Source organism: Ovis aries, chromosome 1 (assembly GCF_016772045.2).
Source record: "Ovis aries strain OAR_USU_Benz2616 breed Rambouillet chromosome 1, ARS-UI_Ramb_v3.0, whole genome shotgun sequence".
In the NCBI taxonomy this organism is placed as follows: domain Eukaryota; kingdom Metazoa; phylum Chordata; class Mammalia; order Artiodactyla; family Bovidae; genus Ovis; species Ovis aries.
Genome location: NC_056054.1, coordinates 88,891,182 through 88,902,197, shown reverse-complemented (window position 1 = coordinate 88,902,197; position 11,016 = coordinate 88,891,182). Strand labels below are relative to the sequence as shown.

The 11,016-nt window shown below is 42.1% G+C and overlaps 1 protein-coding gene across 1 annotated transcript; it reads right to left on the bottom strand.

Moving 5' to 3' along the window:
* Positions 1–1,795: 1,795 nt before the first annotated feature.
* Positions 1,796–6,681, bottom strand: C1H1orf162 (chromosome 1 C1orf162 homolog). The gene is made up of 6 exons (XM_004002319.5): positions 6,592–6,681; positions 4,429–4,476; positions 3,402–3,471; positions 2,860–2,954; positions 2,536–2,585; positions 1,796–2,332 (listed from the first exon to the last, which is right to left on the bottom strand). The coding sequence occupies exons 2-6, from the start codon at positions 4,463–4,465 to the stop codon at positions 2,165–2,167; spliced, it is 420 nt and encodes a 139-aa protein (XP_004002368.1). The 5' UTR covers positions 4,466–4,476; positions 6,592–6,681; the 3' UTR covers positions 1,796–2,164.
* Positions 6,682–11,016: the final 4,335 nt, after the last annotated feature.

The following is an 11,016-nucleotide window of genomic DNA, read 5'->3' as shown; positions in this document are numbered from 1 at the left end:
AAAGGAAAACATACTTCTTCCCACCTCTGCCCCTCAGTCCCTCAGTTATCAGGTTCCCCTCCCCAGAAGAGAGCAATTACTAAAACCATTAATGATGTTTCTTACAGAGAGAGACTAAACATATGTAAATACAGGTATGGATTCAGTATTCGTGTGTGACTGTGAGCTCAGGCAAGTTGTTTGACCTCCTTGTGCCTCCATTTCTGTACCAAAAATGAGAATAATAACTGCTGCGACCTCCTGATGTTTTGCGGGGATTCCATGAACACATGCCAAGCACTCAGAATAGTATTTAGAGTATAGCAAGCCTCACTTAGTTTTAGTCTATTTGATGAATGCTGCAGTTCAAATGACAGGTGACTTCCACATGTTTAAATACGATACATTCTTTGAAACAGAATTTAAAATGTTGGCTGTTGCCAAAATGCCTTTCATAGTAGTTGTATCAACTCACTCTCCCACCAGTAGTATACATGTGTTTTAGTTCTCCACAATCTTGTCCAGTTTGTTAGCAAGCTTTTTGAATTTTGCGGATCTTACTGACAGAACTTATCATCTAATTATAGTTCTAATTATGATTTACCTTACAGAGTAAAGTTGAGTATCTCTTCGTATGTTTGAAGCCATTTATATTTCCTTTTCTGCTAATAGCCTAACCTTATCCATTCTTTTACTTTTCTATTGAGTTGTCGATTTTTTTCCTTATTGGTTTATAGGAACTCATATATGTTGGGAAGATCAGCCCTTTGCCTATGAGATGCTCTGCAAGTATTTTTCCAGCTTGCCGTTTGTCTCTTGAACGGTACTTTGTAAGCTAAGTCAATCAGTCCTTTCTGTTTTATTGACCATGCGTCATGTATTCAAAGGCACGCTTCACTTTGTTGTTTTCCAAAGTTCTCCCATATTCACTTCAAGCACTTTTATGATTTTTTTAGCTAAATTTTTGACATATCTGGAATTTTGAAAAAAGGAGTACGATATAGATCTGATCTTATTTTCATCTTCATGACTACCTAATTTTCTCAACACCATTTATGAATAAACTAATTTTCCCCAAATGATTTGATATACCAGCTTCATCATACTCTAAATTTCCTCGTGTGGAACTTTTGGTCTATTTCTGGTCTTTCTATGTTATCCCTTTATTTTTTCATTCATAAACCATGAACATGTTTTAATTAGCCATTCTTAATAAAATAGTACTTTCGGTTAGCTGTTCAGGTCAGCCTTCCCATCTTTTATTTGCTTACTTTTATGAATGATCTTTCTTGTTTATGGCTTACAAAGGAAATTTAGAATAAACTTACCTAGTAAAAAGTAATCTTACTGCTATTTTTACTAGGACCATCTATGGGGTTATCCACTGGAATCTGGCAGGGGAGAGGGCTAACATTTCGATCAGTTTTTTTTAGTTCCCCTATACTGTTGTTATGCCTATCTCTTATGCTATAGCAAGGAGATGGACATCCTCATTTGAATAGTGCTTTATCCAACAGGGACCTTGTTTTGTGTAGTGCTCTGGGATGTACAGAGTACTTAATGATATCTCATTTATTTTTACACTAGGAGATGTGTTATTAGTTCTGTTTTCAAGATGAGGAAATTGAAGCTTCAAAAGTTTAGCATACTTGCCCCAATGAAGGACGTTAATTAGTGGTAGAATTTGGGACTTGTACTCCAGTCGATCCTGCGTTAGTTCCAGATACCACCACTTTCATTAGGCGTATTCTGGCTGTGGATGAGCTCTGCTCCTCTAGAGGTGATGGGGAAAGACACATCAATGATGGAGAAGGAGTCAGCATTGCAGAGTCTGCTTTTATTTGTAATCCAACCCGGATTGTTCATTTGGTTGACTCTTCCCAAGTAAATCAATGATGCCAAGGGAACACTCTTGGTGCTGTGAGCTCTGTATCACACTTTTTAGAAGGTGACAGGGGAGGTACTCTCAGCTCTCAACAGTCTAACAGGCTGTTGGTCCAAGTGGGAGGGCCATAGATCTTTTCTCAGGCCAGGAAAAGATGGACCCTTGGTCTTCAAACTGGGGACTAGCATTGTCCAAGCACACCCAGACAGCTCCAGCTGTGGTTTCATCTGGTCATAGTCCAGAATTTGTTAAAATGGAAAATGATGGATGAAGATGGAGGTGAGATAAAAGGAACTGGACTCAAGCCTCACTGGAGAGGCAAGGTGAGTTTGTCACTTTAACCTGAGCATAGACAGCAGGATCCGAGTATACAGCATTCTGCACACTCTCGGTCAGGTGAGCGCCGTTTTCTTTGGGGGCTTTGAAAATCATGCTGGCATAGGTAAGCACCTCCTCTGAGGATGAAAGCTGCAGAGGAGGAAGGAAGAGGAGGAATGAGTCATTTCGATTTGGAGGAAGGTGTCTCTTAGAAGCAAGTGACATTTAAAAGCAACTTGAAAGCTTGGGTCAGAGAAGACCCACAGAGATCAGAAGAACCCTTCGAAGAATCAGTTGCCCAGTGTCCAGTGGCATCCGGCCTCCATATTCAGGAAACAGAGTGGCTGTCTTACCTTGGCTGGATGATCTGAAGGAGGATCCAGGGTCTGGGGACTAGAATGACCTGTTGCAAGTGCCAGGAAGAAGAGGAACAAGTCTCACCCATGGGGCCTGGAGGAATTAGAAGCTTCTTTCTTTAATCTTGGGTGAAGGGACAGGGTAGTGGGGAGGTGCTAGAGGTGGGAAGGGTGGAGGATGAGGAGGGCCGGGGGAGAAGTGAAGGGGTTCAAGTTCTTAATCTGTGGATAGCGTGGGCTCTGTCTGATTTACTCCCCTCAAAGCAACCTCTATTCTCGATGGCAGAGAAAGAAGGGCTGTCACAGCTCTTGGAGACTTACATTTTCTGAAGCTCTTTATGATGAGGAAGACAAAGGCCATCAGCAGCAGTGTCAGTATAACCCCAGCAAAAAAGGCCAAGACCAAATGTTCTTTGCTGTTGTGGTGAAGAAAGGGGGCAGATGACCCATGGGACTTTTTGAAGGCCTTAAGACAAGAGGGTGATCCTTTCCACCTATGGGTAAACCCCTGAAATAGCTTTCACACTGGTTAGTCAACTTGCAATCTCTCCCCCAAGTTTTCAACTTTTGGCTTTCAGGTTCCGGATCCACTTGAGGTGTCAGTAAAAGGTGCGGGCTCTGTTCCCCCTTAAAAATGTTCATAGGACTGCACATTGCAAATTTTATAAGTTTAGGGGCTTCATGAGTCTCTCGAGGCATGGGGGACCCCAGATAAAGAGCCACACTCTGAAGGTAAAATACTGATTTACTACTACTGCTGTTTCTGGTCCCTTCTCCCCAAACCTCCCTCCCCAAGTCCTTAAGGCAAAGTGGTCAACACAGAATCAAATGCCATGTGGTATGAGATGAAATGGGAGGCTTACCTGGGGTGGCCAGAGGGGCAGGGTGCAGAGGTCACTGCCGAGGCTGTGGTGGGGTGGGTGCCTGGTCCCTCTGCGAAAGAATACAAAGGGGATTAGTGCATCGGCAACATCTTCTCCAGCCCAAGGGTCCCCGTGTGCTCCCCCTTATCCAAGCAACCAATGGAGTCTAACCATGGGGGCTACAGCTCTGTAAGAGGAGGGAACATTGTTCCTTAAGCCTGTGTTTTGTAATATGAAAACTACATCAGGAGCTTAAACAATTATCAGCTACACAAGTGAAAGGAGAGCCTAGTGTTTCTGCAGTCCTATTTGTCCCTGTAATGACATTTCAGGGCTCTCTCTCAAAGATTTTAATGAGACCTAGAGACATATGCTCCCTGGGACTTAAGCAGAGAATCTCAAGGCCAAGGGTTAAAGACCAAAGAGATACCTAGAACTAGCATTTCCCAAAGTCCCAGGGAATATAACCTTAGAAATTGCTGCCTTTTTTTGGTTCATTTGTTTTTTAGGGCAGCTATTAACAGTGACTAGCCAAAGGCAGCCTTGGTGAAGGGACTTCCCTGGAAGCTCAATGCTAAAGAATCTGCCTGCCAAAGCAGGAGACACTGCTTCAATCCCTGGGTCAGGAAGATCCCCATGGAGGAAGAAATGGCAACCCACTCTAGTATTCTTGCCTGGAGAATCCCATGGACAGAGGAGCCTGATGGGCTACAGTACATGGGGTTGCAAAGAGTCAGACATGACTGAATGACTGAGCATGGTCACACTCAAGGGAAGTGAGCCAGGCTCTCAAACTACCAAGATGGTCTAATGTTGATTGAGCACAGAGACTCCCTTTACTCATATTTGGAGGATCAGATAGTTCTCCCTGGTTCCTATTTCCACTCTTCTTAGCATTAGATCCTGCATCCGATTCTTCCAACTTCAGAAATACCATCCCCTGACAACCCTTCAGCACAGTGTCCAGTGATTCCAGTCCATCTGAACTCAGCATCAAGGTAAGTAATGGGTTCTGTTGCAGACTTACTATCGTTTGGTTCAGGTTCGGACATTTGGCTTCCCATGTTGTCTTCCCCTGAGAATTAAAAAAAAAGGTAGGTCTTAGAAAGCTTGGAAAAGAGAGGCAGCAGAGGGGCCAATTCTGAGATTGTGATCTTAATACAGGAGCTGTAATGAAGGAGAGAGGCAAATGGTGGGAGGGTGTTCTTGTGAGGTCAGTGGTCCCAAACTTCACAGTGTGAGGACCGCAGTTCAGCAGGCAGACCTCAGCTCTGTGATCTCATCAGGGCATCAAGAATTGACTGAATGTTCCAGAACAGACTCATACCAACCAGCTCATAGGAGACTAATGTACGAACTAGAATAACATAAGAAACATGTTTGTATAGCTAGTGCATTTCATCAAACTGTATGAGAAAGCCAATTAAAACCATAATTTTTATTGATAAACATCAAATTGAAGCATGAAAGAAGCAGAGTCGATGATTTTAATACTGAGTGTCACGTAGGTCCGATGCATTGGCTTCAGTCTTCCCTAGCGGAGCTGGGCAAAACTAACTTGCTCTTGGAGGTCCTGCATCAGACACTTCTATTTTGTTCATATATTATCTTTTCAAGCATGACAACATCTTTATATAAGCTATGGTTCTTTCATGTTAAACTTTCTTTATTTCCCCTCTTATTTATTTATACAGAAAAGTATAGAGTACCTAAAAGCAGAAAAGTAAAATCACTCAAACTTCCACTATCCATTGTTAATATTTTAGCATATTTCCTTTTTGTTGTACTTCCATGCATCTTTTAAAAGCTAGTTGAGATACTTCATAGTTCCTTTTCTTTTCTTACTAAGTGTTTCATCATAAACATTTTCCTATTTCACTGAAAATTTCTAGAAGCCTCTGAGTGGTGATAGGTTCTTCTGTTGTAACTATGTACTATAGCTTGGTTTTCTAGTTTCCTGCATGTTGATAAAAACTATCTCCACTTTAAACAAAATAAAAAATAACAAACAAGTTTAGGAGGCCACAATTTTACTACATACTTAGACAAACCCATGAGAAGAATTTTAATTCTGCTATAACTACTGTATTTTAAGGTTATTTATCTAGACAATAAATGACATCAATTATTTATACTTAATTATTTAGCTGTCAAAAGTGAATTAATTTCCGAGCCCTTGGACATAGGGAAAGATTGGGAGAAGGACACCTCATTGCCATGTACCAGTTACAACAGCAAAATTATCAAATGCCTTACAATCAAACAAACTTTTAAAGATCATGTAATCTAGGATAACAAGAAAGATGCCACGGGGGAATTTGGTGAGAATTCTGAGCCACAGGGATAGAAAGTCCATCATCCATAGCAGAATCCATAGGGGTAACAATTTTTCTAGCACTTTTTGTTCCTTTTTCTAATTTAAAAGTCGATAATCCAGAAGGAGGGGATATATGTGTACATGTGGCCAATTCACCATGTTGTACAGCAGAAACCATCACAACACTGTAAAGAAATTATATTCCAATAAAAAATAAAAGGCAACGTAATTAAACATGATGATAATAAACAAAAAGTCAACAGTGTTCTTTGTAGAGTACCGTAAAATATTTATGCAGTGTTTTTTAAATATTGAAATATGTGTTTGCACTAATCATAGTATGAATTTATCCTACGAATATGTACTAGACCATATCACTGGGGAGGTGGGGGAGGGGAGGATCATAGGTTTCCATAAAATCTTAACCTTCCCATGAGTGGTTCTAAATGTACAACCACCCCAAAGAAATGTTAGCACAGTCACCTAAAACAAAAGCTGGGTCTCCCCATCCTCAAAGACAAAACATTCACACGTTGCCACAGGGAAATAGTTAATGAATCCACGCTAGTTACAAATCCATTCTGAGAAAAACAGGAAGCATATACCCTTTGAAAACAACACTCCAAACATTTGACAGAGACATAAATTAAAATAGAAACAGTACTCTATATACATACTTTTCCACATTATGTCCAGCATTGGAGAATCTTACTGATTGCCATAATATCCACCAACTAAAAGCAGCCATTCACATACAACCTTTCCCCGACCAGATAAGGTTAAAAAAAGTAACTGAAACCACTAAAAATTAGATTAACATTTTGTTTTGGTGATTATTTCATCTATATTAAAAGATGGGGTAAATGTGTTTACCTTTTAAGACAAAGTCCAGTTGTAAGATGTCATTGTCTAAGACGGAGCTTTTCACTTGCTGCTTCTGTTACCATTCCTGTTTCTCAGAATGATGAAACAGTGATTACTGCCATTAAGCTGTGTGTCGCAAAGTTCTTGTCTCAAGGGCCAACTTCCTATTTGTGGTAACCTGTATTTTTTTTCATTCTGCAAGCAGAGAACTTTTATATCTTTTGACACGAAGTATTCATTGAATATGGAACTACCATGTCAGATGTTGTGGGGATCACAGTGGTGTGACATTATCACTGTCATCAAGCATGTCATAATCTCGTTTATTCCAGCCAAGGAAGTAAGGTTGATAGAGAAAAATGAAAAGCAAATGGTGTTAAGTGCAGACTAGACAGACTTTTAAGTGTTTTGAGACCATGGAAGTCGCCAGCTTCCCCAGTGGCTTAGTGACAAAGAATCTGCCAGCTAATACAGGAGACATGGGTTCCATCCTTTGGTTGGGAAAATCCCACATGCTGCGTGGCAACTAAGCTTGTGCATCACAACTACTGAGCCTGCCCTCTAGAGCCTGGGAACTGCAACTGCTGAGCCCAAGTGCTACAACTGCTGAAGCTCATACACACAAGAGCCTCAGGCTCTGTAACAAGAGAAGCCACCACATGAGCAGTACACACTCCACAAGGAAGTGTAGCCCCTGCTCAACACAACTAGAAATAGCCTGTGTGCATCAATGACAATCCAGTACCGGCCAAAATAAATAAGTTATATATATATATATATATATATATATATATATATATATGGCATGGAGTTTGCTTCAAAAGGAAGGTGGATCATTTACTTGTAAACATTTACCCATAAAATAATACGTATACACATTAAATAGACACAATGGGCCATGTGCTATGGGTATTTTAGAGAGAAGGCAGGAAAGCTCATGAGGCCTACTGTCTAACTGAGAAGAGTAACAATAGAAAAGGAAATAACAATTGATTATGGATTGTGTTTAGGGACATGAAGGAAAGAAACAGAGTGCCCTGCTGGGGAGTCAATGATGGGAGGATGTCTTAGATAAAATGGATGACCCAGGAATTCCTGTCCAAGGAGTGATATTTACCCTGAGAACCAGAGGATGGGAACGAGCTGGTTGGGCAGAGAGCCTGGGGAAGACAGTTCCAGGAGAGGGCAGAGTAACTCGCAGGTCTCGGAGAAGGGAAGAGCTGGCAGGGCAGGTGGGATCAGGCAAGGCTGCAAGCAGGGAGACCTGGAATATGCCTGGGGGAGAACAAATGGACTGTGTGAGGAAGTTCCCAACCCAAGGGCTGCTTGCTGGGCTTTGAGTGATGGATTTCTGGGACATCAGCAAGGTTCAAGAGAGAGGCCCTTGATAAAGGGTGAGACAGAAAATAGTTGTGTAGATCGACTTGAGATATACTGTGGAGGTCTTTAAATCCAATAATTTAAAGTATTAATAAAGAACAACTAAAGATTTTGGAATTCTTGTGTGAATTCCAAACATGACCTGTAAGGAAGATTGTATCACATCAAATAAACTGTGGATAAAGAAAGAGACAAAGAAATAAGCTGTGTCAGACATACAGGATGGAGTGGGACTCAAGAGAAAAGGCTCAGGTCACACAATAAGGAGGGGAAATGGGTGTCAAGAAAAGCAGCATAGAGGAGATGATGTTTGAGTTGCTTCTTGAAAGATGAATCACGTTTTCTAGGCAGACAGAAGAAGGAAGTATATTCCCGGCAGAGGGACCATGTGAGCAAAGACATGCTTTGTCATGTTTGTGATGTTCAGCAAAATGCAAGTATTTCATCATTGCTGATGCTAGAGATTAAGAGTGGGTGGAATCTTTTTCTAGTGGGGGAATGGAAAAAGAAAGACTGTAGAGGAAGCGCAAGGCCCCATGATAGAGGACCTTAAGCAGATTTTCCCTGGAGACAATGGACAGACTGCTGAAGGATGAAACACGATCACATTCTGGTTTGGGCAAGAGTGTAGGAGGGACTTGTGCAGGCCAGATAGGGGGCAGGGAGTCCTTTAGTATGGCAGGGTTCCAGGTGAGAAACGAGGATGATCTAATCAGACACTGGCCTTGGGGAAGAGGAGGCAGGGCAGAAAGGTGATGAATCTAATCTTTTTCTGGTTGTGAGAGAAAGGTAAGGGCGAGAGAGCTCAAGATAACTCCCAGGTTTCTGTCTTGAATCACCAATTAATGGTGAGAATATAGAAGGTGAGTGTAGGATTGGGCATATAGAATGAGCTTACTTTTGAACACATTGAGCCTAGGGTGCCTGTGGATTGTACTACCGAGCAACATCAAGAGGGTAGTTGGATGCACAGGTCAGGGGCTCATGAAAGAACCAGAGCTGTGTGGTAGAGAGTACTAGTTCTCACCCTGAACCAGATCTCCCCTCCTGGCACAGACCCTCTTACAGTTTAGTAGTGCCATGTGATAAGCTCTGGCCAATGGACCAATGAATGTGATGTAGTTCCCTTTTAGTTGAAGCGTTTACCCCTTCCCCTTCAGCGTGATCACAGAGATTTTGTGATGAGAAGGTTGAAAGCTCTAAAGTGGATCACTGAGTCACTATAAGGAGGATAGTTTCTCCGGTGGGTCACCTGGACCTAGAGTGGATTCTGTGTAAGCAAGAAATAAACTTTTCCACACTACACTGTTGAGATTTTGGGGTAGTTTCTTACCTCAGTTGACTTAACTTATCCTGGCTAATACAACTTGGGATATAGATGAGGAAGCCATCAGCATACACGTGACTGTAGAAGCCACGGGGATGGATAAGATTATCCAGGAACAGCTTGTAGAATGAGAATAAAACATTCCTAGAACTCTGAGGAACACCACCACTTAAGAGGGAGTCAGAAAAAGCGGAGGAGCTTCCTTAGTGACTTGCTGGTAAAGAATCTACCTGGCAATGCAGGAGACACAGGTTCAATCCCTGATCTGGGAGGATCCCAACACGCTGTGGAACAATTAAACCCCTATGGCACTATTATTAAGTCTGTGCACTAGAGCCCACGTGCTGCAGCTACTGGAGCCCACACATGCGAGTGCCCCTGCCCCACAACAGAAGCCACTGAAATGAGAAACCCGAGCACAACCAGAGAGTAGCCCCCACTCTCCGAAACTAGAGAAAAGCCAGCGCAGCAACAAAGACCCAGGACAGCCAAAAATTTAAAAATAAATTAACGAAAAAAATTTTTTAAGAAAAAACAAAAACAAAAACAAAAACCTGGAGTCAGTTACGGAAATTGAGAGGACACAGTGACAGCAGTAATAGCAAATGTAGGGACCAGGGAGGAAAAGAAAAGCTGTGCGCACTGAAGAATTGATGCTTTTGAACTGTGCTGTTGGAGAAGACTCTTGAGAGTCCCTTGAAGTGCAAGGAGATCCAACCAGTCCATATAAAGGAAATCAGTACTGAATATTCACTGGAAGGGCTGATGCTGAAACTCCAATACTTTGGCCACCTAACGCTAAGAACTGACTAGACTCATTTAAAAAGACCTTGATGCTGGGAATGATGAAGGCAGGAGGAAAAGGGGATGACAGATGATGAGATAGTCGTATGGTGTCACCGACTCTATTGACCTGAGTTTCAGTAAGCTCCTGGAGTTGGTGATGGACAGGGAGGCCTGGCGTGCTGCAGTCCATGGGGTTGCAGAGTTGGACACGACTGAGACTGAACTCAACTCAACAGTGCCAGATGCCGCAGAGAGAAGAGGCTGATTAAGATGAGGACTGGAAAGAGTTGATCGGATTTAGAAATGAAGAGATCCCAATCTCTTTGCTAAAGCAGCTTGGGGTATGTTAGTGGTGGAGAGTAAGACTTCAGTAAGTTAAGTAAGTTAAAGAGTGAATGGAAATCCCTAGATGTACAGCAGATTAGATCTTTAGAGATCCTCTTGTTAAAGAACACCAACAAAGGCTAGATAAAACATTTGAAACACCATAGTTTAAGGTGGTGCTAGTGATAAACAGGGCTCCCTCCTGCCAATACAGGAGACATAAGAGACATGGGTTCAATCCCTGGGTCAGGAAGATGCTCTGGAGGAGGGTATGGCAACCCACCCAAGTAATTTTGCCTGGAGAATCTCATAGACATAGGAGCCTGGCAGACTACAGTCCAGAGGGTTGCACAGGGTTGGCCACTATTGAAGTGACTTAAAGCACACAATTTAAAAATGCACGACTGATAAGTAAAATAGACAGTCAGTGGGAATTTACTGTGTGACACAGGGAGCTCAGTCTAGTGCTCTGTGACAATCTAGAGGGGTGGAAGATGGCAGCAAGGTTCAAGAGGGAGGGGACATATGCATACATGTGGCTGATTCATGTTGATGTATGGCAGAAACCAGTACAATATTATAAAGCAGTTATCCTCCAATTTTATATATATATATAT